Source organism: Macaca mulatta, chromosome 9 (assembly GCF_049350105.2).
Source record: "Macaca mulatta isolate MMU2019108-1 chromosome 9, T2T-MMU8v2.0, whole genome shotgun sequence".
Classification (NCBI taxonomy): domain Eukaryota; kingdom Metazoa; phylum Chordata; class Mammalia; order Primates; family Cercopithecidae; genus Macaca; species Macaca mulatta.
In genome coordinates this window covers 115,530,331-115,557,062 of record NC_133414.1, presented here as the reverse complement: position 1 = coordinate 115,557,062, position 26,732 = coordinate 115,530,331, and the positions used below count along the sequence as shown (strand labels likewise).

At 43.8% G+C, this 26,732-nt stretch overlaps 3 protein-coding genes across 10 annotated transcripts in view; 1 reads left to right on the top strand and 2 right to left on the bottom strand.

Annotated features, from left to right (window-relative positions):
• Nucleotides 1–10,534, bottom strand: part of PDCD11 (programmed cell death 11) — a 52,875-nt gene extending 42,341 nt beyond the window's left edge. For all 3 annotated transcript variants that reach the window (XR_013398383.1, XM_015148089.3, XM_015148090.3), the window contains exons 1-5: nt 10,430–10,534; nt 8,371–8,483; nt 6,372–6,503; nt 3,618–3,785; nt 1,731–1,892 (exon numbers count right to left, since the gene is read on the bottom strand). Coding sequence is in view for 2 of the 3 variants with exons in the window: in XM_015148089.3 (XP_015003575.3) it covers nt 1,731–1,892; nt 3,618–3,785; nt 6,372–6,503; nt 8,371–8,472 (564 nt within the window). In the remaining variant the exon portion in view is untranslated. The remainder of the gene's footprint in view (nt 1–1,730; nt 1,893–3,617; nt 3,786–6,371; nt 6,504–8,370; nt 8,484–10,429) is intronic.
• A 139-nt stretch (nt 10,535–10,673) lies between these two features.
• Nucleotides 10,674–18,432, top strand: ATP5MK (ATP synthase membrane subunit k). Of its 5 annotated transcripts, none has more exons than XM_015147965.3 (5): nt 10,674–10,751; nt 12,684–12,879; nt 14,927–15,022; nt 15,110–15,202; nt 18,316–18,432. In XM_015147965.3, exons 3-4 carry the CDS (start codon nt 14,936–14,938, stop codon nt 15,197–15,199), a joined length of 177 nt encoding a protein of 58 aa, XP_015003451.1. In that variant the 5' UTR covers nt 10,674–10,751; nt 12,684–12,879; nt 14,927–14,935; the 3' UTR covers nt 15,200–15,202; nt 18,316–18,432.
• The window catches only part of TAF5 (TATA-box binding protein associated factor 5), a 22,858-nt gene continuing 14,542 nt past the window's right edge, over nt 18,417–26,732 (bottom strand). Inside the window, exons 6-11 of one of the 2 annotated variants that reach the window (XM_001113759.4) lie at nt 25,614–25,734; nt 24,117–24,246; nt 21,975–22,139; nt 20,136–20,313; nt 19,784–19,961; nt 18,417–19,473 (exon numbers count right to left, since the gene is read on the bottom strand). In XM_001113759.4, the coding sequence (XP_001113759.1) occupies nt 19,256–19,473; nt 19,784–19,961; nt 20,136–20,313; nt 21,975–22,139; nt 24,117–24,246; nt 25,614–25,734 (990 nt within the window). In that variant the 3' untranslated portion in view covers nt 18,417–19,255. The remainder of the gene's footprint in view (nt 19,474–19,783; nt 19,962–20,135; nt 20,314–21,974; nt 22,140–24,116; nt 24,247–25,613; nt 25,735–26,732) is intronic. The other variant, XM_077947465.1, reaches the window with a different exon arrangement.

The following is a 26,732-nucleotide window of genomic DNA, read 5'->3' as shown; positions in this document are numbered from 1 at the left end:
AGGTTGCAGTGAGAAGAGATCATGCCACTGCACTCCAGCCTGGGCAACAGAGTGAGACTGTCCTTCATAAAAAAAGATAGCACACTTTTACGTTATGCAAAGAGAGATGAACTGCTAGACCCTGCAAGGGCACTCCCAGAACCAGGACTACGGAGAGAATCCAGTACTACCCTTCTAACTGTCATAGTATGTCTCTTCTGAGCACCTCCAACACATTAAAAAAAATACTGCTGGCAGGGCGTGGTGGCTCATGCCAGTAATCCCAGCACTTTGGGAGGCCGAGGCGGGTGGATCACCTGAGGTGAGGAGTTCAAAACCAACCTGGACAACATGGTGAAACCCCGTCTCTCCTAAAAATAAAAAAAAATTAGTCGGGTGTGGTGGTACGCGCCTGTAATCCCAGCTACTGGAGAGGCTGAGGCAGGAGAACTGCTTGAACCCAGGAGGTGGAGGTTGCAGTGAGCCAGGATCACACCATTGCACTCCAGCCTGGACAACAAAGCAAGACTCCATCTCAAAAAAATAAAAAAAAAATGCCAATCTCCTTTATATTACAAGGGAAGCAGTGTGGCTCTGAAACTTACTAGCTATTTGGTCTTTGGTAAGTTACTTAAACCTTTCTGAGTCCATTTTTCCAAATGTATAAGGCATAGTATCTACCTGCCTCACAGGGTTGCTGTGAGAATTTCATCAAAGTGCCCAAAACGTCACCTGTCATATGGTAGGCTCTTGACACTTGTCAATTTCCTGCAACTTAACTTACTTTTATTCCCTTTTTATCCAACTAAATCCTACCAAACTTTCTAGGCCTTTCCTAAAACCTACTGCATCTAACCAACATTGCAAAGATCATATTGATCTCTGTCCTCTTAATTACAAGAGTACTTACATTATCCATATGAGTGTAAGTTTACCCTTTTGTACCTACTAGACTTGAAGGCTCTGAGCCAGGACTAACATCTCCTGAGTCTCCACAGGACTGAACACAAAGTAGTGAGATATCCACTAATACAGCTGATAGACTAACTTCGCTGACTACCCCGTCACCTGCTCTCAGACAGCAGCTTTCAAGCATTCTGTACAAATGCCAGAAGCCTTTGTAAAAGACCGAATGTGCAAGGAAGTTTCAGTAAGTAAGGCACTATGAGGAACTCCTCACCATCACCAAGTCCCCTGCTAAGGCTTCCAGGAGGCATTTTTCTTTGCCACCAGTGAAATTTGGACTTGCTTAGCCAGGCACGGTGGCTCACACCTGTAATTCCAGCACTTTGGGAGACCGAATTTGGGAGTTCGACACCAGCCTGACCAACACGGAGAAACTCAGTCTCTACTAAAAATATAAAATTACCTGGGCGTGGTGACGCGTGCCTGTAATCCCAGCTACTCAGGAGGCTGAGGCAGGAGAATCGCTTGAACCCGGGAGGTGGAGGTTGTGGTGAGCCAAGATCACACCCTTGCTCTCCAGCCTGGGCAACAACAGCGAAACTCCGACTCAAAACAAAAGAAATTTGGACTTGATTTCTCTTTTCTCTTCTCCAATGTAATGATTAGGTTCAAGTCTTCAATGTCCATTACGTATCCAAAGAACCCAAGAGACCTTCCTTCCAGAAAAAGACCCACTCCTATGTGTAACAGTTAAGCTGAGAGTAAAAGGTGGCCTAGACCATGCTCCCTAGGAGGCAGGGAGAAGGCACACTGCCCACTCCTCCTCCCTGACCCTAGATACCTACCATGCCAGGCTTCAGGGCCTCAGCACTCAGCACTCTGTTGACATTTTTGGGGTTCAGAGACAGCTTGACACTCTTCTTACCCCTGTCTGTGATGCCCAGACTGCTCACCACACATCTTACCAGCATTCCAGGTGAGAAAAGTTCAGGCAAGTGAAGTAGGTCCTGCATAACACAAATGAGAAAGACCTGATACACACCCTTCTCCTGAACCAAAACTCCATTACCCAGCCTTGGCTCAGTGACTTCTCATCCTCAGACGCCAAAGAACCCAAAAGGTAGGTGAGGAATAACCCCCGCATCCACAAAGGAAGTTGGGTCTGTGGCCTAGCCACAGTCTTGAATTTCAGCATAAGGCCTTCAAATATTTCTACATAACTGGCATGTAAAATGACATGTCAAAAGAGTTGTCTACCCTTTCTGCCTCTACTTCATCTCTTACTCACTCTTTGGCTCACTGCCATCTGCTTTCCACCCCTCTCACTCTACCACTTTATCTCCCCATAGAACCACCAATGAGTTCCATATTGCTAAATCCAGTGGTCAGTTTTGCAGTCTATCTCTTACATGACCATTAAAAAGCACTTGAGGGTCGGGCGCAGTGGCTCACGCCTGTAATCCCAGCACTTTGGGAGGCCGAGGCGGGCAGATCACCTGAGGTCAGGAGTTTGAGATCAGCCTGGCCAACATGGTGAAACCCTATCTCTACTAAAAATACAAAAATTAGCTGGGTGTGGTGATGTTTGCCTGAAATCCCAGCTACTCAGGAGGCTGAGGCAGGAGAACTGCTTGAACCTGGGAGTTGGAGGCTGCAGTGAGCTGAGATCATGCCACTGCACTCCAGCCTGGGCGAAAGAGTAAAACTCCATCTCAAAAAAAAAAAAAAAAAAATTATAGGTCAGGCATGGTGGCTCACACCTATAATCCCAACACTCTAGGAGGCCGAGGCGGGTGGATCATTTGAGGTCAGGAGTTCGAGACCAGCCTGGCCAACATGGTGAAACCCTGTCTCTACTGAAATACAAAAATTAGCTGGGTGCAGTGGCAGGCACCTGCAATCCCAGCTACTGGGAAGGCTGAGGCAGGAGAATCGCTTGAACCCAGGAGACGGAAGTTTCAGTGAGCTGAGATCATACCACTGCACTCCAGCCTGGGCAACAGAGTGAGACTCTGTCTCAAAAACTGAAAAATCAAGATAATCTCTGCCAATCCAGGTCCCCTTCAGGGTTTCCTATCTCAGGATGTCATGACCAAGTATCAACTCATGCACCACAGAAACCTAGAACTCAGTCCTGACACCTCTATCTGCCCCACCACCCATACTGAATCTATCACCAAGCAATGACTTTGCCTCCTCAGTCCTCAGGAAATCCTGAACCCAGGTCACCATCAATCTCAGGACGTGAACGACTACAAGAGCCTCCTAACTTGTCTCTAAGGAACTTCTCATGCCTCTTCAATCTACACGCTATGCTACATTTCACCGACCCCAGTGAGAACATTTCAAGGACTTCCCATTGATTCTAGAATTTAAAAACAATACTTAAAATGGTCTGCAAGGCTGCATATGCCCTGGCCCCCATTCAGGATCTCCCGCCCATCTCACATCACACTCTCTCTTGTTCTCCTTACCTAGACATACTAGCCTTCTCTCTGTTATATATCACATTGCTTCTGCCTGAGCGCCATTCCTTCTTCATCTAGGGAACCCTCATTCTTTAGATCTCAGCTTAAGCATCCCTTCCTCAACAACTTAGTCAAAAATTCCTTTATAATAAACTCTCATGGGACCTTGTACCTTCCCTTCTTAGCACCTGGCAAAGTTGTAATTTTAAATCTATTTGTGTTCCACTTATTTTCAATAACAGGCTTCATTCGGATTTCCTTTACCTTCAGAGGTTGTTCTTGTGTCACCTGCTCATTCAGCTTTTTGGTGTAGGCATCACAGATTTCAGTGACTTGCACAAACCCCTGGAGGCCGTTGGGGAGACTAATCACCAGTTCCAGTTCATTTACCTCTTTTACACAACCCAGAATCCGCATTCCCTCACACAGGGACTAGAAGAGAAAAAGTGAAATGTGTACAATAAGGACGGGAACAACAACAGGAAAGATTGGAAGATCTGGCTTCTAGTCTCAATTTAAAAGCTATGAGGCCGAGCACAGTGGTTTACGCCTATAATTCCAATACTCTGAGTGGCCAAGGCAGGACTGCCTGAGCTCAGGAGTTCGAGACCAGCCTGGGCAACACAGTTTCTACAAAAAAAAAGATTAGCCAGGCATAGTGGTGCACGCCTGTAGTCGCAGGTACTCTGAGGTGAATAGATCGCTTGAGCCAGGAGGTTGAGTCTGCAGTGAGCCGTGATCACACCGCTGTACTCCAGCCTTGGCAACAAAGTGACACCCTATCTCAAAAAAAAAGATAAAAAATAGGCCGGGCATGGTGGCTCACGCCTGTAATCCCGAAACTTTGGGAGGCCGAGGCGGGTGGATTACCTGAGGTCAGGAGTTCGAGAGCAGCCTGGCCAACACGGCAAAACCCCGTCTCTACTAAAAAATACAAAAATTAGCCAGGCATGGTGGCAGATGCCTGTAATTCCAACTACTCGGGAGGCTGAGGCAAGAGAATCAGTTGAACCTGGGAGGCAGCGGTTGCAATGAACTGAGATCAGGCCACTGCACTCCAGCCTGGGCAACAAGAGTGAAACTCTGTCTCGAAAATAAAAAATAACAATAAATAAATAAATAAAAACCTACAGGAATTTTGTAAGTGAAAAGAAATACACATGTGGACATATCAGTGAACTTCTCAAATATCTGACCGAGCACTGTGAAAGGTCTAGATTATACAACAGTGTTAACAGCACTGGGATACTGGAGGACACCTTTGCCTTTTACCTTATTCTGAGCAACCCAAATTCAAATGCCTGGCAGACAACACAATGAAGGAAGCCAGCTAGCTAGTGGAGACAGTGGCAGTCTGGAGTGACCATACCAGGTCTAAAGGGCACAACCACTACTCAGCTCCTTGTCATTACAAACATGAGGGAATACGGGCCTTGTGCTTACATGAAAAATTTTTTTCATGTAAAAAAAATTTTAGTTTTCGGCCAGGTGCAGTGGTTCACGCCTGTAATCCCAGCACTTTAGGAGGCCAAGGCAGGCAGAACACGAAGTCAGGAGATTGAGACCATCCTGGCTAACGTGGTGAAGCCCTGTCTCTACCAAAAATACAAAACTTAGCCATGCGTGGTAGCGGGCGCCTGTAGTCCCAGCTACTCGGGAGGCTGAGGCAGGAGAATGGCATGAACCTGGGAAGCGGAGCTTGCAGTGAGCAGAGCAGAGAAGGCGCCACCGCACTCCAGCCTGGGCGACAGTGCGAGACTCCATCTCAAATAAAAAAAATTTTTAGTTTTCTAATGTTGGCACCAAGTCTAACAATTTTTTTAAAGTATCATATAGGACAAAATACTGACTCTGAATCTGAATGTTCCACTTCAAAGTTCCCCTTCAAATCTGAATGTTCCCCTTCAAAGTTATTTAACTTCTTTTTTTTTTTTACAGCTAACATATATTGGTGTTATCATCTAAAAATGTAAGAAGGCTGGGCGCAGTGGCTCACGCCTGTAATTCCAGCACTTTGGGAGGCCAAGGCGGGTGGATCACGAGGTCAGGAGTTCCAGACCAGCCTGACCAACATGGTGAAACCCCGTCTCTATTAAAAATACAAAAATTAGCCGGGCGTGGTGGCGTGTACCTGTAATCCCAGCTACTCAGGAGGCTGAGGCAGGAAAATCACTTGAACCTGGTAGGCAGAGGTTGCAGGGAGCCGAGATCACACCACTGCACTCCAGCCTGGGCAACAGAGCGAGACTCTGTCTCAAAATAAATAAATAAATTAATTAAATAAAATAATTTAAAAATAAAAAAATAAAAATGTAAGGAACACAGTCAGACCACTTCAATTCTTGGAGATGGGATTCACATATATGAAATGAATGGATAGGATTAGAATAACTGCTAAAGTTACTGTCCATTCTAACCTCTGAATATATGACAACACAAGTCCTGTGAGGACACAAGCCCACAGCAGTTCTAAAGGAAAAAAAGGGGGCAGGCATGGTGGGTAGCTCATGTCTATAATCCCAACACTTTGGGAGGCTGAGGCAGGAGGACTGCTTGAGCACAGGAGTTCAAGACCAACCTAGGCAAAAGAGCAAGATCCAAGCCCCACAAAAAATTTAAAACTTAGCTGGGCAAGGTGACACACACCTGCAGTAGTCCCAACTGCTCAGGTGAAGCTGAGGCAGGAAGACTGCTTGAGCCCAGGAGTTCAAGGCTAAAGTGAGCTATGATCATGCCACTGCATTCCAGCCTGATCAAGAGAGTCAGGCCTGTCTCTGGAAAATAATAAATAAATACAAAGGAAAAAAAAAAAAGATTCCTAGCATCGGTTAGCAACAGAATGAAATCATGCTCAGTCCTTATCATAAATTGCAAGAATCTCTACACACACACACGAAGTATAATATATTAAGGGGAAAATGGAATTAAGGGAAAAAAGAAGGGAAGAAGAGAGAAAGAACATACACAAACTTAAGCAACCAAGGTCAATTGTTTAAATGAAAACCAACTTTAACAAACCTCAACACTAAGGATTTCAAACTTCTCTCTTGCGGACTTGCTGCTTTCTCTCTTTTCGATTTTCAACTTTTTTGTTTTTGCTGGCCCCTTCTGGCTCTTTTTTCTTTTGGTGGATCCCTCTTCAGTAGAAATCTAGAAGCGGATAGGGGGAACCCACAAAGACCCAAAAGAGTAAGAAGCAATCTGACTTTTCCCTCCTATTTCAGGTAATCACTCACCTTGCTTTGTTACTCCTTCACTCCACCCTACTCCATCCCACTCCCAAGTGTTCCTTTAATTCTTGTTTTAAAAAAAAAAAAAAAGAGCTGCCAATGCTCCCTCTGCCCAAGGTCTGAGAAGCCTCCTTCATGTTCCCAAAGTCTCTTCTCTCTTGTGTTCTTCCTCTCTGTTCTTCCTCTCTTGACTGGGATGAACACTGGGGTTCCTCAGTTTGAGAAGCAATGTAGAAGAGTGCATGAAAATGGACACTGGAGTTACACAGACCCAAGTTAAACTCTCATCTTTTCAACCATAACAAGCTATGTGGTTTCAGCTAAATTATATAAAGTCCAGGCACAGTGGCTCCTGACTGTAATCCCAGCACTCTGGGAGGCCAAGGCGGGCTGATCACTTGAGACTAGGAGTTAAAGACCAGCCTGGCCAACAGGCTGTATTTTTTTACACTAAAAATACAAAAAAATTTAGCCGGGCATGGCAGCACACACCTATAGTCCCAGGTACTCCGGAGGCTGATGCAGGAGAATCGTTTGAACCCAGGAAGCGGAGGTTGCAGTGAGCTGAGATCACAACACTGCACTCCAGCGTGGGCAACAGAGCAAGACACTGTTCCTCATCATGGAATTGCAATTGCTGCTTTACAGCACAGTTGAAAAGGTTACATAATATAGACCTAAAGCCACACACTCAAATGTTAGTTCCCTTTCCCCAAGCATTTGGAGCACAGTCTAGTCTAGGTGAGACTGTGAAGTCTAATGTAAATTCTGACCATTACATGTGGAACCCATGTAAAAATGCAATGATCAGTCAGGCACAGTGGAACATGCCTGCTGTTCCAGCTACTCAGGAGGCTAAGGAGGAAGGATCGACTGAGCCCAGGAGTTTAAGTCCAGCCTGGGTAACAGAGTGAAACATCATCCCTCCCCATCTCTTTAAACAACAACAAAAACAAGAAAAACATCGGCTGGGCGCAGCGGCTCACACCTGTCATCCCAGCACTTTGAGAGGTCAAGGTGGGCGGATCATCTGAGGTCAGGAGTTTCAGACCAGTCAGGCTAACATTGTGAAACCCTGTCTCTAACAAAAATACAAAAATTGGCCAGGTATGGTAGCAGGCACCTGTAATCCCAGCTGCTCACGCCACTGTACTTCAGCATGGGCAACAGAGTGAGACTCCGTCTCAAAAAAAAAAAAAACTGCTTCCTCTCCATCCTTCATCAACATAGCACATAGCAAAGAGAGCCTAAGAACAAGAAACTGCAGCACTTTATTTTGTTTGTGTGTTTTTTGAGACAGAGTCTCGCTCTCTCACCCAGGCAGGAGAGCAGTGGCACAATATTGGGTCACTGCAACCTCCGCCTTGTCATTTCAAGCAATTCTCATGCCTCAGCCTCCCAAGTAGCTAGGACTACAGGTATACCACCATGCCCAGCAAGTTTTGGTATTAGTATAGACAGGGTTACACCATGTTGGCCAGGCTAGTATTGAATTCCTAGCCTCAAGTAATCCGCCTGCCTCGGCTTCCCAAACTGCTGGGATTACAGGCATGAGCCACTACACCCAGCTAACAACTGTACTTTAAACTCTAATACTAAATGCCAAGTTTCAAAAGATACAGGATCGTGGTGGTATGGCCTCTCTAAACGAATTAAATTTATAGACACAGACTTCAACGCAAAAAAAAAATTCTGGAAAATAACACATTCTCAAATAAGGCTCATTTTTCACAAGACCCTAGAGTAAAAGTTTCCAGTGAGTGTCACCAAACAAGCATACTACTTACATCAAATAAGTTGTCTTGTTCAACTGACTGCTGGAAAGCTTTCTCTGGTTTGTGGATCTTTCTTGTACCTCCTCGGGGGAAGCTTTCCTCCAGGGCTGCCATGTTTGGGTCTCCTAAAAACAATGCAAAAGATAATGGTGACATGTTGTCTTCATAGCAGATTTCAGAAAGGTGTGATCAACGAGGCAAGAGACAAGACTGTTCCAGCAATATGTTAGACAACATTCAGGACTACAATATAGATGGTTTAGATGTCAGGCCCGGGATAATCCATACTTCATCTTTCCAAAGGTCTCGGCTTCAAAACCACAAGTCCACCCACCTTCTTCCAGAAAAGTAAGTTATAGATTCAATGTAGCAAATACTCACTAAGCAGCTACAGTTAAGTCAGAGATACACTGTAGCTCTATAGATGAATATATAATTCTCTGCCTTCAAAGAACAAGCACTTTTTGAAGATAAAACAATTATGTAAGTAACTTAAAATGTAAATTGGATTATAAATGATCACAAAGATGTAGGAAGGGATAAGGCTTCAGTAAAGGAGGCAAGCTTCATAAAGAAGATCCTAGGCCGGTGCGGTGGCTCAAGCCTGTAATCCCAGCACTTTGGGAGGCCGAGACGGGCGGATCACGAGGTCAGGAGATCCAGACCATTCTGGCTAACACGGTGAAACCCCGTCTCTACTAAAACATACAAAAAACTAGCCGGGCGAGGTGGCGGGCGCCTGTAGTCCCAGCTACTCGGGAGGCTGAGGCAGGAGAATGGCGTGAACCCAGGAGGCGGAGCTTGCAGTGAGCCAAGATCGGGCCACTGCACTCCAGCCTGGGCAACAGAGCGAGATGCCATCTCAAAAAAAAAAAAAAAAAGAAGATCCTTTTTGCTGAAGGGTAAAAGATGAACAGAAGCTTGACAGGTAGAAAGGGAATGTGAGAAAAGACATGGATAGGAAAAGCCTATTATTTCAATAAACACCAGCAATTTCCCTATCAAACAACTGCTCAAAGGCTTGCTGTTGTCTCTTAAGAATTATTCAGCTAGACCACTGGGAGATTAAAGCATAAAAACTGAAGTTAAATTTTAAAGGAGGCTGGGCACCATGGCTCACACCTGTAATGCCAGCACTTCAGGAGCCTGAGGCGGGCAGATCATCTGATGTCAGGAGTTTGAGACCAGTATAGTCAACTCGGCGAAACCCCATCTCTACCAAAAATGCAAAAATTAGCCCAGCTACTCGGGAGGCTGAAGCGGGAGAATTGCTTGAGGCTGGGAGGCGGAGGTTGCATTGAGCTCAGCTCATGCCACTGCACTCCAACCTGGGGGACAAGGCAAGACTCCGTCTCAAAACATTAAAGGAGAAGTTGGGCTTTTTTGTGGAAGACCTTGAATTAGATATGGGTAGTTTACTTTGGCAAGTCAGAGACTTAAGCAGGGAAAGCGACAGAACAATAAGCAAGAAAAATATACTGCAGACTATAGATTGGACATGAAGAGGGACAGTACTGAAGGCAAGTAAATTCGGTAGAAGGATTCAAATGCATTGTTTCCTGTTATCTCAGTGATTTAAAAAAAAAGAAAGAAAAAGAAAGGAGTCAAGTGCAGGACAGCAGAGAAACCAGGAGAACCAGAACTGGGTGTGAAAACAGAAGACAGGAGAGGTTAGTTTTGACAGACACTTGGCAATAAGAATCTAGAAGGGCTTAAGACTAGAGAAGTGATGACCGGGTGGGGCCAAGGATATGGAATCAGGGATGGGTATCAAAGAAACAGGAAAGTTCAGGGGCTTTGGTTTGCTGGGAATTTCACCCTTAATTTCCTTTCAAACAAAGGGAAACTGAGGCTCCAAAAAGTAAGGAGATCCAGGGGCACCGAAGATATTTAGGTTACTTTCGGAACACAAAGCCTGGAGTTACAGGGGCTGCTAGCACAGAGCCGGCTTCGAAGCGGGGCTAAGGTGGCCGAACCACACTCATCTAGCGGGTACCTGGCAGGGACCCAGGCCTGGGAGAGACCTGACAGCCATGAGGTTTCCTCCTTTTTCGCCTCTCCCTTTACTCACCCGCCCCGCGGCGTCAGCACCCCGCTAGCACTGAGCTCGAACCGCGGTACTCACACACGTGGAGACCAGGATACCTACGCTCCAGAGCAATTCTTCCGGAAGTGTGGGCGGGCTCAACACCCTACTTCCGTTGCCATGTTGCGGAGGTGACCTAGAGAAAGGAATCGGAAGGGCGGGACTTGGAGCCGTAGCCAATCATCGCAGAAGGCCGAATCGCGGTGGCCGGCTAAACGCGTGCGGGGGAGGCGGCTTCTTCCGGCCGGGGAGAGAGGTGATTACTTTTGTTGAAGGACACCAGCTGCGGAATTTTTGGCTTTGGCAGGTGGGTGAAGAGGGGAGGCTGGGCTTGGACCGCCCGCCGTTTCTGGCCGAGGAACACCTCGAGGTCTTAGTTTTCGAGGAGAGAAACGGTGCGGAATGGGAAATAGAAAAAACTAGGGGCGCAAGGGGGCGGCCAGCGGGTGAGAAGCCTGGAGGTGAGGTGCGTAGGTGCGCCCAAGGGCTCCCACAGTTTCCGAAGACCCTTAATTCCATTCGCCAGTGGAGAAAAATGAGGCCCTCCGCGAAGCGTCCCCCGAGGTCACCCAGTGACGTAATATTGGACGAGGACTAGGGCTTCTGACCCCCATCATCGGCCGAATTAACCTCTTTTCTTCTGTATGCACATAGCTGTTTGTTCCCACCGAGCTGTGCTTAGGAAGCTGGCCAGCCGGGCCTCCTTTAGCTACACTGCAGCCTTTTTCAAAGCGAGTGAATGTGGCCTGGCCCCTACAGTTCGCCAGGCCCGCTGTAAAAAGGTTAGATTTCAGTCTGTAGACTATCAGGGGGAAGGCCTTTCCTAAGAGGTAGCCAGAACGGAGAGCTGTAAACTCCTTGAGTGCAAGAGACTGCTTCTGTTACGTGAGTGGTTGTCCTTCATCTTTGCCTTCCTTACCTCGTGATCTCACCATTCTAGGTAGGTGTTAAGTTAGAAAGGAAAATAGTGATATCGAGGAATAGAGAAAGTAACAAGAGCTACTGGTCACTTTGAACCTTTAATAAAGTGCCCATCTCACAGATGGAGAGAGGCACGGAAGGATTAGCGGTGGCTCACGCCTGTAATCTCAGCACTTTGGGAGGCCGAGGCGGGCAGATCACCTGAGGTCCAGAGTTCGAGACCAGCCTGAGTAATAATGGTGAAACCCCGTCCCTACCAACAGTACAAAAAGTAGCCGGGCGTGGTGGCGCACGCCTGTAGTTCCAGCTACTCGGGAGGCTGAGGCGGGAGAATCACTTGACTCCGGGAAGCGGAGATTGCAGTGAGCCGAGATCATGCCACTGCACTCCAGCCTGGACAACAGAGCAAGACCTTGTCTCAAGAAGAGCTGTTAGCAGCTTAATTAAAACAGACCACCATTTAACAACATTAAATCACAACTAGGAGTCTTAAAAAGGGCACTGTAAACATAAGGGTTCCTTTATGTTTGCCCTAAAGTAACCTGCCGCATGCTGAAGAATGCAGAACCAAATTTTTCGACCTTACTCCATCATTCTCACCAGCAACAACCCCGTTCCCCATTTCACCCTCCATTTGAGCCTCTCAAGAGTCCTCCTCTTTTAAGACCCAGACTAACTTGAGTGATTGATTTCAGTTCTTGAACCATGCACTTCCCTGCAGTCAGAATTAGTCTTCTGTGGGATATCACAAAACATCAGCCTTCCTCCCATATTATGTGTAAAGGAAATTTAAAGCACCTTAGTATTGCTAGGCATATTCTCCTAAAAAGTTTCGTTAGATGTAATGTAGTGGAGGTTTTCAGTTAATGGTCAAAGTTAAGCCCTTGTTTTCTGTAGCGTTTCTCCTAAAAACCTACTTCACACCCTAAGAAATGAATCCAAAAATGTATCATGAAATGAATGGTGGGGGGGGAGTATGTCTTTAGTAAGTTTAGTAAAGTGAAACAGTTGATAGCTACATTACAAAGTTGCTTTTATCGCTTCTGTTGGCTAAGATCAAGTGTATAAAGTTACTTTTAATGGAGATTTTCCTAACTTGGGCTAGACTGGACAAGGTCTCTGAAGAGGCCTAAGGAAGTTTGGATTTCCTTCATTGCTCCAAGAACCTTCTTGAAACTTGAAAATTAAGGTCATTTTTCTCAAATTTTCATTGCCAATTCTTTACACAAGAATGCCTCTGAAAGCCTTTGAATGGGGGAGTTCCAGTTTCCATAGCAATGACTCCCTCACAGATATCTCCCTCTTCCATTTCATCAAGACCCAGCTGAGTCACTGTCACTGCCTACCAATCTCGACCGGACCTCGACCGGCTCGTCTGTGTTGCCAATCGACTCGGCGTGGCGTCGGTCGTGGTAGATAGGCGGTCATGCATACGAATTTTCAGCTCTTGTTCTGGTGACCTTTCGAATATATCTTGTCTATAAAAGAAATTCATGCCTTTGTAAAATACACAGGTACTATAGATTAAGCCGCCTTTGCTATATATTCTTCCAGAGTTTTTTTTAATACACTATTTGTTTTTCTATTTCATTTACTGCAGTATTTTTCAAACTTTAGCATGCTTCAGGATTATCTAGAAGCCTTATTAAAATAGATTCCTGGGCCCAGAGTTTCTGATTCAATAGGTAGGGCCTAAGAATGTGCACCAGCAAGTTTCCAGTGATGCTAATGCTGCTGGTCTAGGGACAAGAATCAGAGAACCATTGACGTGCTTTATAAAATCCAGAAATAAGATTTTTCTTACAACATTTAACGTTACTTGGGACATCTTTCCATGTCGGTACACAAAGATCTGTGCATATTTTGTGTCGTTTAATGGAAACCATTTTTTAATGAGTCTTCTATAAATAGACAAAGATTTTCATAAACAATATTTCATTGACCATCTTTGAACCACACAATGTGTTTCCACTTTGTAATATTTCTTTTTTTTTTTTTTTTTTTTTTGAGACGGAGTCTCGCTCTGTCGCCCAGGCTGGAGTGCAGTGGCGCGATCTCGGCTCACTGCAAGCTCCGCCTCCCGGGTTCACGCCATTCTCCTGCCTCAGCCTCCCGAGTAGCTGGGACTACAGGCGCCCACAACCGCGCCCGGCTAATTTTTTGTATTTTTAGTAGAGACGGGGTTTCACCGTGGTCTCGATCGCCTGACCTTGTGATCCGCCCGCCTCGGCCTCCCAAAGTGCTGGGATTACAGGCGTGAGCCACCGCGCCCGGCCCACTTTGTAATATTTCAATAAGGGTAATATTGAAATTCCTGGAGAAAAAAAGCAGCTAGATGGAAGGGTACACTCATTTTATAATTCGGTAGATACTGCCAAATTGGACTTTCTGAAGGTTGTACCAGTTTTTTTTGTTTGTTTATTTTTTTGAGACGGAGTCTTGCTCTGTCGCCCAGGCTGGAGTGCAGTGGCGCGATCTCGGCTCACTGCAACCTTTGCCTCCCGGGTTCACACCATTCTCCTGCCTCAGCCTCCCGAGTAGCTGGGACTAGCAGTGCCTGCCACCACGCCCGGTTAATTTTTTGTATTTTTAGTAGAGACGGGGTTACACCGTGTTAGCCTGGATGGTCTCGATCTCCTGATCTCATGATCTGCCCGCCTCGGCCTCCCAAAGTGCTGGGATTACAGGCGTGAGCAACTGCGCCCGGCCAGTTGTACCAGTTTATACTCCAAGCAACAGAGAGAGAATTATTGTTTTCTCACGTACTTAATACTACTACTTACCATAATTTTATCTTTGCTCATTTGATTAAATATTGGTCTCATTTGACATTTCTTTGACTAATAGGTTGGTTATCCTTTTATGTTTTGTCTTTTTGTTTTTGGCATTTTTTTCTTAATATTTTCCCTTCCCTGAGATGACTTAAATATTTCCCCATGTTTTCTTCCAGGACTTTCTGGTTTCACTATTTACATTTAAATCTTTTATCTATTTTGGTGGTGGTGCAAGGATTCCAGCTTCCTTACTACCACCAGTAGCTATTATTAACTCCATTTAGTAAATGATCCCTTCTCCCCTGTCCCATGGAGGTCCTAAATTACTTATAACAAGAAAAATTGTAAAAGTAGGGCTTGTAGTTGAGCTGTTGATGATCACCTGTTGAGAACGTTTGAAAAATAGCAGCTCCAATTTTCGAGTAGCCTTAAAATGGATTAATTCAATGTACTGTGGTGTGATGGAGCCAGGAATGAAAACATTAAGCTGTATTGGGTCAGAGAATGAACTTAGCAGGGGCTATTGTGTTCTCTTATGCTGAGTGATTTTATGTATTCTGAGGTGTTCATGAAATAGCAATCAAGGTAAAATCCTACTTCCAAAAGCTTTATCAGGAAGGCTTTTTCTACCATCTTTGCTACTGCTGTGTTGGGTGAGATATAGATAAATATTTACAGTATTTATATGCAGTGACCTTGAGTTTTTAGACTAAAACAAGACAAAATTTATTTACTTTTAAATTACATCCAAACCAATTTATTGTTGCTTTCTTTCTTTTTTTAAAAGATTGAAATCATGGCAGGTCCAGAAAGTGATGCGCAATACCAGTTCACTGGTATTAAAAAATATTTCAACTCTTACACTCTCACAGGTAGAAGGAATGTAAGTATTAATGATAACTTTAAGCAGTTATATTTTAAAATAATATAGATGCAACAAGTCTTGTTTACTTTTTTCTTTCTTTCTCAGTGTGTACTGGCCACATATGGAAGCATTGCTTTGATTGTCTTATATTTCAAGTTAAGGTCCAAAAAAACTCCAGCTGTGAAAGCAACATAAATGGTAAGAAGTTGACATTTAAACCTTTATAACTTAAGCCATTTTGATGTTAGGATTTTTCCCCAACATTTACTATAAAAATAAACCATTGTCATTTTGCAAAATTTATAGCATACAAGAAAAAAAAGAGGCCTAGTATAGTGGCTCATACCTGTAATCCCAGCACTTTGGCAGGTCAAGGCAGGCAGATGACTTGAGCCCAGGAGTTCAAGAACAGCCTGGGCAACATGATGAAACCCCATCTCTACCAAAACAAAAATTAGCCAGGGTGGGAGAACTGCTTTAGTCCAGGAGGCAAAGGTTACAGTGAGCTGAGAACATGCCATTGCATTCCAGCTTGGGCAAAAGAGCAAGACCTGTCTCAAAAAAAAGAGGCTAGGGGCAGTGGCTTGTGCCTATAATCCCAGCACAATGGGAGGCCGAGGCAGGCGGATCACCTGAGGTCAGGAGTTTGAGACCAGCCTGGCCAACATGGTGAAACCCCATCTCTACTAAAAATACAAAAATCAGCCGGGTGTGGTGGCAGGCGCCTGTAATCCCAGCTACTCGGGAGGCTGCGGCAGGAGAATAGCTTGAGCCCAAGAGGCAGAGGTTGCAGACTTGGAAGCTCTTTATGTAATTGTTAACCAACCTTTTATATCAGTTGCAAATATTTCTTTTTCTAGTTTGTTTCCAATTTTTATGTAATTCTGTCTTATCCTTAAATCCCCATAGGTTTTATTTTCTTCTTATAATCCTCCAACCCCCATTTGCCGATCCTTTAAATGAGTAAATCTCTGTTGTGTTGGCAATAGATGATATGTGGAAAGCCCAAAGGCCACATCCTCATCTGCTGTAGCTCTCCTTCACAGACATTTTTATCTTTTTTTTTTTATCTTTTTTTTTTTTTTGAGATGGAGTTTCACTCGTTGCCCAGGCTGGAGTGCAATGGCATGATCTTGGCTCACTGCAACCTCTGCCTCTTAGTTCAAACGATTCTTCTGACTCAGGCTCCTGAGTAGCTGGGATTACAGGTGCACACCACCACTCATGGCTAATTTTTTTGTATTTTTAATAGAGACAGGGTTTCACCATGTTGGTCAGGCTGGTCTCAAACTCCTGACCTCAGGTGATGTGCCCACCTTGGCTTCCCAAAGTGTTGGGATTACAGGCATGAGCCACCGTGCCCAGCCCAGATATTTTTCTTTTTGAGACTCTAGCTCTGTTGCCCAGGCTGGAGTGAAGTGGTGTGATCTCTGATCACTGCAGCCTCTGCTTCCCGGGCTCAAGTGACCCTCCCACCTCAGCCTCCTAAATAGCTGGGATTTCAGGTGCACACCATCATGCCCAGCTAATTTTTGTATTTTGGTAGACAGGGTTTTGTGATGTTGCCCAGGTTGCTATTGAACTCCTGGGCTCAAATGATCCACCTGCCTCAGCCTCCCAAAGTGCTGGGATTACCGGCATGAGCCACTGTGCCTGGCCTCTTCAATGCCTAAGAGCTTTTCCAATCTCAACAGTTGACCTTAGGGACTGCATATCCCAGAACGCAGTGATCACTGGCTTATTCCTAACAAACAGGTAGTATTTTGTCCAGTTTTTTATATTAATTACCTCCTAACTTCAGGAGGGTGGTAGTATCCCCATTACAAAAACGGAGAGGCCAGGCGTGGTGGTTCACGCCTGTAATCCCAGCACTTTGGGAAGGTGAGGTGGGTGGATCACCTGAGGTGAGGAGTTCGAGACCAGCCTGTCCAACATGACAAAACCCAGTCTCTACTAAAAATACAAAAATTAGCTGGGTGTGGTGGCAGGCACCTGTAATCCCAGCTACTCGAGAGGCTGAGGCATGAGAATCGCTTGAACCCAGGAAGCAGAGGTTGCAGTGTACCGAGATTACACCGCTACCCTCCATCCTGGGGGATAGAGTGAGACTCTGTCTCCAAACAAAAAAAAAAGATGTTACTTTATATGCTAGACTTTTCTAATAGTATGCCTTTAGGATCATACTAAATTGTTGGTAGCTTATTTGTTAAAGGTGGAATGTTAGGTTAAAATGTATTAATCTGAGGCTGGGCACAGTGGCTCACGCCTGTAATCCCTCACTTTGGGAGGCTGAGGCGGGTGGATCACTTGAGGTCAGGAGTTTGAGACCAGCCTGACTAACATGGTGAAACCCTGTCTCTACTAAAAAATACAAAATTAAGCCGGGCGCAGTGGCTCACGCCTGTAATCCTAGCACTTTGGGAGGCCGAGACGGGCGGATCACGAGGTCAGGAGATCTAGACCATCCTGGCTAACACGGTGAAACCCCGTCTCTACTAAAAAAATACAAAAAATTAGCCGGGTGCGGTGGCGGGCGCCTATAGTCCCAGCTACATGGGAGGCTGAGGCAGGAGAATGGCATGAACCCAGGAGGCAGAGCTTGTAGTGAGCCGAGACTGTACCACTGCACTCCAGCCTGGGCAACAGAGCGAGACTCTGTCTCAAAAAAAAAAAAAAAAATTAGGCCGGGCGCGGTGGCTCAAGCCTGTAATCCCAGCACTTTGGGAGGCCGAGACGGGCGGATCACGAGGTCAGGAGATCGAGACCATCCTGGCTAACACGGTGAAACCCCGTCTCTACTAAAAAATACAAAAAACTAGCCTGGCGAGGTGGCGGACGCCTGTAGTCCCAGCTACTCGGGAGGCTGAGGCAGGAGAATGGCGTAAACCCGGGAGGCGGAGCTTGCAGTGAGCTGAGATCCGGCCACTGCACCCCAGCCTGGGTGACAAAGTGAGACTCCGTCTCAACAACAACAACAAAAAAAATTAGCCGGGTATGGTGGCATATGCCTGTAATCCCAGCTACTTAGGAGGCTGAGGCAGGAGAATCAGTTGAACCCAGGAGGCGGAGGTTGCAGTGAGCCAAGATCGTGCCATTGTACTCCAGCCTGGGCAACAAGAGCGAACTCTGTCTCAAAAAAAAAAAAAAAAAGTATTAATCTGAGATAGACTTTAATTTTTTTGGTGTCACATCTTTGACAATCTAATAAATTTGCATTCAGTTTCAATGGTTCATGTTATCTTAGTAATTCTTGAATGTCTTCAAAGTAAAGCTGACCACATTTGTATCTAAACTGTTTGCTTTGTTTATAGGATTTTAAACTGTCTACAGTTCTTAACCTCATCTGTTAAGTTCCCATGCCTGGAGAAGCTAATCCCAACTCATCATGTGATAATTCAATTTGTACAATAAATTATGAACCTGGAAAAGCTGGTTGTCTTTATTTACAAGATATCAAAAATATAAAAACTGTACAAAATGCAACAAAGGCAAAAACTGGCAGTGACTTGGTCTAAATCTTTTAGTTTCCCAAAGCAAGGCTCAGTACTGGAGGTAAGCAACTGAAATGTCTGTCTGACTTCAAGTGTACTAGGTTGTATGTAGCTGTTTTAGCTGAAGTAGAACATGGAAGCTAAATTTCTTCACCTGGTTTATCGAGTGTTTGGGTGCACTCAAAACTCAACAGGTATATAAATTCAGATGTCAGTGGATGGTTGTAATTCATCTAGATCTAACAAAGGAACCCCACCTAGTTACATACATTCCACTAATCATGGGCCGAGAAAAAAAAAGTTAGTGGATCATTTAACAGTTTTTGAGTGCCATACAGTAACTACGTTTTTACAGCAGAAACATACATGCTCATAGGATTCTTCAGCTAAAATTCAAGATGATAGTATATTTCTGAATTTGAATCTTGAAGCAGGATGAATTATTGAAATCAACTTTTTTTCTAAACGTAATAAATTAAAATAGCATTTGAACAGAAAATGCATAGTTTCCACACAATCCAAAGCACCATAAATGTCCCCTCCATGATCATAATACCTCTTATTCAACTAACGGAAATTAGTCAAATGTGGTTGCTATAGAAACGTGGAACTGTCCCGTTCAGATTTTCCAAGCAGCATACTTCCAGATCCATATAGACAAAAACATTCTTTGTAGCTTAAATATTAATCACTGAGGTATTTGCTTTTAGTCTCCCTTTTCAAAAACAGTAGCTTCCAAAAGGTCTTTAATACCGACGGTTTATTGTGGACTATAAGCTCCGGCAGCTAGAACCAGGTTTCTTCGAGTAAAATGAAGGTGTACAACTGGTGTTGATTTGGTCATATATGTTCCCAACAACAACTCCTGTGAATTCTCAGGTAAATTTATATGCCCAGTGGCTGTAGTAAAGTCATCGGTCTCTAAATCCTCAAAGGCTTTGATAGCATCCCATAATCGAACTGTATTATCCATTGAACCTAAGGGGAAGTCAAAGGAAACCATTAGTTGCATCCATCATATTTACATTTGGACATTTTGTCCAGTACACTTTATGTATCTACTGTACATTTTGGGTGAAAAATCTAAACTTGACCAACAACTCTATTCCTTCCTAAGGAGCATTTCAAGCGGTACTTTAACCTGAGAAGTAATTCATGTATAGGGTGACACTCTGGAATCATAGCTAAAGGGAAGCAAAACCTAAAACACAAGGACTTAGTTTTGCAATCGTCAACACTGTTTCCTCTTAACATAGCATTTACCATAAAGCCATTAATAGTCATTTACCTGATGCCAAAATTTCACCATCTCTACTAAACCTAAGTGAACAGACTGTATCAGTGTGGCCTTTTAATTCTCCAACCATCAAACCATGTCCAATATCCCAAAGAAGTACTCTGCCATCTGTTGCTCCTGTAGCCAGGAATCTCCCATTGGGAGAAAATGTCAAGGAATGAATTGGTCCCTACAAAAGAAGTTCATAGAAAGGATCAGAGTAAAGTATGTCTAGGAAAATAAGACAAAATTTTAAAGTTTTGTAGTAAGAATGGTGTCTGCAAAATTTATGTGTCACTTGTTTAAAAAATATTTTTATCTTGAAATCAACCTTGGATGCTGGAATAATAAGAGTGCAAAATACCTTGTGTCCAGTGAAGATCCTTACACAGTTACCATTTAGGACGTCCCAGAGTCGCACAGTTCTGTCTGCAGAGCCCGTAGCAACATAATTAGAATTTGGATGGAATCTGGTACAATTCACATCAGCAAGATGGCCAGCAAATATTCTTAAAGGCTGATAGTGGTCTGTAGCCCAGAGCCTTTTATAAAGTTATTGAAAGCAAAAGACGACAATTAGTACATAGCTGTGAAATGCCAAAAATCCATATAAAATAAATACAGAAACATCCATATGAAAAGTTAGTTCTGAGTGGGCCCCCCACTTACTAGTTAACTGAGGGGAAGAAGAATGAGACTCTCAGTCCTGAGAGTTCATCTGGTACAATTTTTTTTTTTTTTTTTTTAAGCTGAAGTCTTGTCCGGGCACGGTGGCTCACGCTTGTAATCCTAACACTTTGGGAGGCTGAGGTAGGTGGATCATGAGGTCAGGAGTTCGAGACCAGCCTGACCAACATGGTGAAACCCCATCTTTACTAAAAATACAAACAATTAGCTGGGAATGGTGGCACACGCCTATAATCCCAGCTACTCAGGAGGCTGAGGCAGGAGAAATGCTTGAACCCAGAAGGTAGAGGTTGCAATGAGCTGAGATGGCGACACTGCACTCCAGCCTGGGCAACAGAGCGAGATTCCGTCTCAAAAAAAAAAATTCTGAGGTCTTGCTCTGTTGCCCAAGCTGGATTCAAACTCCGAGTTCCAGCAATCCTCCCACCTCAGCCTCCCCAGTAGCTGGGACTACAGGCGTGTACCACTGTAGCCAGCCAAAACTTAAGTTCTAGAACTCCAATTCTCTGTATATTCTTCCTCCCCTATTCCTAGTCTAAACCACAGAAAAGTATTTTCCCCTCGTTCTGGCCACCAAATAGTTGTTTTGTTTTGTTTTGAGACGGTCTCACTCTGTCACCCAGGCTGGAATGCAGTGGTGCAATCTCGGCTCACTGCAACCTCCACCTCCTGGGTTCAAGCAATTCTGCCTCAGCCTCCTGAGTAGCTGAGACTACAGACATGTGCCACCACACCCGGCTAATTTTTGTATTTTTTCTTTTTTTTTCAGTAGAGACGGGGTTTCGTCATGTTGGCCAGGCTGGTCTGGAACTCCTGGCCTCCCAAAGTGCTGGGATTACAGGCGTGAGCCATTGCACCTGGCCAAATAGTTTCTAACCTGAACTACCTTATCCTCAACTTCTAAGAAGATGACAGAGAAACATAAAGGTGCTCACAGTGGTATGGAAGACAAGGTTAAGCATCTGATGGGGGTGGAAGGGAGGACTGTTAATTAACTATTTTTTAAAAACCAGGATTCATATAGATGTAATTGCAGATATAATAATACTCCTGCCCCAATTTCTTTTTTTTTTTTTTTTTTGAGACGAAGTCTCGCTCTTGCCCCTAGGCCAGAGTGTAATGGTGCGACCTCAGCTCACTGCAACCTCCGCCTCTTGGGTTCAAACAATTCTCCTGTCTCAGCCTCCTGAATATCTGGGATTACAGGCGACTACCACCACGCCCAGCTAATTTTTGTATTTTTAGTAGAGAAGCGGTTTCACCACGTTGACCAGGCTGGTCTCGAACTCTTGACCTCAGGTGATCCGCCCACCTCGGCCTCCCAAAGTGCTGGGATTACAGGCGTGAGCCATTGCGCCCGGCCCCAATTTCAAATAAGTTATAAATGCAAAAGCTTCTCAGAAAGTTGATCCTCAACAATGGAAGTGTAAATGAATTTGGCTGGCTGCTGTAATTCCCAACAAGAAACCATTCTATTCATTGAATACACCCAGTCATAAGATCACAGTGTTCTTACCGAGCTACTCGGTCATGGCCCCCTGACACGAAATAATATCCATATGGAGAAAATTGTGTGTCCCATACTGGATAGTTGTGTCCTTTATATCCCACCAAACAAGTAAATGTTTGAAGGCTCCACAATCTAACAGTTCCATCCTCTGAAGAGGAAAGCAGATAGTTCCTGAGAGAAGAGAAGGTAATATATTTGACTCCCAGAGTAACCTTTGGTCACCTGTCCAGTTTTATATACATTTGAATACATTAAATATTTTATATACACTTGAATATTTTACATACATTTGAATATATTAAATATAGCTAACATGCTACATCTCACTTTTAATTCATTCATGCAATTCACAGTAGGTATCAACTGAAAGAACTAACCAAACTAATGTTAGCTCTGACACTCTACATATACCGAGCACCTACTGAATGAGGTAAGATGATACAGAAACTTACGGAAAATCAGTTCTTTACAAGAAAAAAGTACTGGGGTAATTAACAAAGTATAGTCAAGTAAGGTCAATTGAGAAAGTTTAGGAAATGTGATATGTCACTTAAAACTCAACAAGTTTTGACCCTAAAATAAAGATGCTATTTTCCTATGCTGTGTATGCTATTTAAGAATTAAAAAGGAAATGTCTTTTGAAGAAAAAAAAAAAACACTATAGACATGCTAATAATTCTCTACCTTTTTCAAGGATAAACACAACGGATTGGTAGTCAGAAGGTATTACAGTTTTCACTGAAATCAGACGTTTCCTCAAGTAAAAATGTATCATCTGGCAAAACCTTATCAAACAACAAAAAACCTAATTCTCAAAGTTTCATAATGATGAAATCTTGATGAATGGAAGGCTATTATCTTTTTTTCTTCTTTTTTTGAGATGGAGTTTAGCTCTTCTTGCCCAGGCTGGAGTGCAGTGGTGCGATTTCGGCTCGTTGCAACCTCCGCCTCCCAGGTTCAAATGATTTTCCTGCCTCAGCCTCCCAAGTAGCCAGGATTACAGGCGGGCACCATCATGCCCTGCTAATTTTTGTACTTTTAGTGGAGACGGGATTTCCCACGTTGGCCGGTCTCGAACTCCTGATCTCAGGTGATGCGCCAGTCTTGGCCTCCCAAAGTACTGGGATTACAGGCATGAGCCACTGTCCCTGGCCTGAAAGCTTTTATCTATCCAAGTAATATACTAAGGGTATTATGAATACAAAACACCCTCCCCCCATTTTTACAGTGTTAGAGATCATGAAAAATAGGCAAATACCTATACACATAGGATGACATTGTAATCATACACCTAAAGGGAAACAAAACTAATTTCGAATTTCCTTTTTCATTTACTCTTAGTACTTTTGATTATAGAAAGATAAATCCTCAATTACTAGCTAATATGCCATTAATGTCAGGAATTTGTCTTAAATTTGATGAAGCAGCCAGAAGACACAATGCAGGGACCCAATGAAGCATTTCAACCCCTAATGGAGTTCTATAAAACTAAAGCTTTGGTTGGTTATTTACCATTGGGTAACAAATAAAAATAATTTAAAAAAAAAAAAGAAAAGAAGAAAATACTAAAGCTAATTTTTAAAACCAGTAAGCTCTGAAACTGTGCATTTTGATTCTATAAATTTGAGTATACAGGCCGGGCGCAGTGGCTCACGCCTGTAGTCCCAGCACTTTTGGGAGACCAAGGTGGGCAGATCACCTGAGGTTGAGAGTTCAACACCAGCCTGACCAACATGGAGAAAACCCGTCTCTACTAAAAATACAAAATTAGCCAGGTGTGGTGGCGCAGGTCTGTAATCCCAGCTACTTGGGAGGCTGAGCCAGGAGAACCACTTGAACCCAGGAGGCAGAGGTTGCGGTGAGCCGAGATCACTCCATTGCACTCCAACCTGGGCAACAAGAGTGAAACTCCGTCTTAAAAAAAAAAAAAAAAAAAAAAAAAAAGAGTATACATTAAATTGCTACCGTGTACAAACATCAGGATTCAAAGATGAATCAGCAAACGGCAAGATTCTAAAAGATAATGAACGACAACCATGAGATTTTTATCAGAATTTTCCCAGTATTTGCATAATGTTTCCAGTAGTTGACTTTTATATAATTTCAATATAACATAGCAGTATTTAATTTTTATTGTTTGTATTTTACCTATCCGGACTGAAGCTGGCTCCATAGACAGGCCCACTGTGACCATACAAAATCTTCAACTCACTTGCTGTTTTCTCATCCATGATTCTTTCTAAGACATCATCTGATTCTTTGTCTATAAGACTAAGATCTAAAATGGTCCAGAAATATTGATGTTTTAAAAGTACATTCATCAAAACTTTTAAAGTAATCATACCACAGTTCAGGAGAGGAATTAACATTTGAAAATTTCCTCCTATATACCAACCACACTGTGCTAATCCCTCTAAATTAGGTGGTATCATCTCAGCGTGTAAAAGAAGAAATTGACATTCAGAATAGATAATTTGCTAGAGTGCACACAGCTACTCAGTGTGGGAACCAGGACTGAAACTCGGTTTCGCTCACTATGCCACAGTGTTTCACAAAAATGAAAACTATGAGCCAGGCATGGTGGCTCACACCCGTAATCTCAGAACTCTGGGAGGCTAAGGTAGGCAGATTGCTTGAGCTCAGGAGTTCAAGACCAGCCTGGACAACATGGAGAAACCCTGTCTCTATAAAAAATAAAAAATTAGCCAGTGTGGTTGCACACACCTGTAGTCCCAGCTACTCAGGAGGCTGAAGTGGGAGGATCACTTCAGCCCAGGGATTGGAGGCTGCAGTGAGCCGTGATCACACCACTGCATTCTAGCCTGGGCAACAGAGTGAGACCCCATCTAAAAAAAAAATAAAAATAAAAATAACCTATAGACGTATTAAAATAATTTAAAATACATTGTTTTATTTAAATAATAAACTTTATCTCAGGCCAGGTGTGGAGGCAGGAAAATCGCTTGAACCCCAGAGGCAGAGGTTGCAGTGAGCCACGTATAATTCTGGCACTTTGGGAGGCCACACAGGCGGATCACTTGAGGTCAGGAGTTCGAGACCAGCCTGGCCAACATGGTGAAACCCCATCTCTACTAAAAATACAAAAATTACCTGGGCATGGTGGTGGGCACCTGTAATCCCAATTAGTGGGGAGCTGGGGAGGCTAAGGCAGGAAAATCTCTTGAAACTGGGAGGTGGAGGCTGTAGTGAGCCGAGACTGCACCACTGCACTCTAGCCTGGGTGACAGGGCGAGACTCTGTCTCAAAAAAACAAAAACAAAAAAACTTTCAAATAAAATCCTGACCTTATTTGTTCTTTATTAGCCATTTTTATGACTAAAACAGGAAGTACCATCCCTTAAAGATTTTTCAAGATTTACAAGCAATCATAAAATGTTAGATTTTTAAGTTTTTTAGCCTAATACTCATTCTACAGATGAGAAAACTGAGGCCTAAAGAAATTAAACCAGTCTAGCATCCCAGTCACTCCAAAGCTTTTTTCACTGTTGGGAATGTTAGAATCTTGAGTTAAAGTAAAATCAAGTGAATTTCTGTAAAGAACACAATCTTCTGTGTGTTTTTCATGGAATCAAGATTGGTGTAGACTAATGGCAAGTTCACATTCCAAAAGGTCATCTCAGTTACCTGATGCTTGTTTGACACTACGAAGCTTTTTGGGTGTTACAGACCACACTCTGACAGTTGAATCTGCAAAACCTCCAGCAATCAGACTAGAATCATCAGTGACATCCACTGCAGTGAGACCCTGCCAATAAAAGGTTTAGACTAAACAATACTATTTTAGGGTATTCAGAGTACAGAACAGGAAGCAAATGTTAATCATTTTCACACTATACTAAATATATCCTCAACACCCTATTTTAAGGAATATATAAAGACTTTTTAAATCCTTGATTTAAAATATTGGCCAAGCACAGTGACTCACACCTGTAATCCCAACAATTTGGGAGGCCGAGGCAGGTGGATCAGCTGAGATTGGGAGTTCGAGACCAGCCTGGCCAACATGGTGAAACCCTATCTCTACTAAAAATACCAAAATTAGCTGGGCAGGATGGTGGGCGCCTGTAATTCCATCTACTTATGCGGCTGATGCAAGAAAATCACTTGAACCCAGGAGGCAGAGGTTGCAGTGAGCCGAGATCGTGCCATTGCACTCCAGCTTCTGTCTCAAAAAATAAATAAATAAATAAAATAAAATATTAAGTTTGGCCAGGCATGGTGGCTCATGCCTGTAATCACAGCACTTTGAGAGGCTGAGGTGAGTGGATCGCCTGAGCTCAGGAATTTGAGGCCAGCCTGGCCAACCTGGTGAAACCCCGTCTCTACTGAAAATACAAAAATTAGCCAGGCATGGTGGCTCATGCCTATAATCCCAGCTACTTGGAAGGCTGAGGCAGCAGAATCACTTGAACTGGGAGGCGGAGGTTGCAGTGAGCCGAGATCGCACCACCACACTCCAGCCTGGGTGTCAGAGCGAGACTCTATTTCAAAAAGATAAAATTAAATTAAAATAATAAAATAAAGTTTATATGACTGGGCACGGTGGCTCACACCTGTAATCCTAGCACTTTGGGAGGCCGACGCGGCCAGATCACTTGAAGTCAGGAGTTCAAAACCAGCCTGGGCAACATGGCAAAACCCTGTCTCTACTAAAAATACAAAAATTAGCCGGGCATGGTGGCAGGTGCCTGTAATCCCAGCTATTCAGGAGGCTGCAGCTAAGGCACAAGAATTGTTTGAACC

Excerpts from the sequence above, each read along its gene's own strand:
- ATP5MK (XM_015147966.3), top strand. The coding sequence starts at position 14,936 with ATGGCAGGTCCAGAAAGTGATGCGCAATACCAGTTCACTGGTATTAAA. Across the intron at positions 15,023-15,109 it reads CTCTCACAGGTAGAAGGAAT|TGTGTACTGGCCACATATGG; the intron begins GTAAGTATTAAT and ends TTTCTTTCTCAG.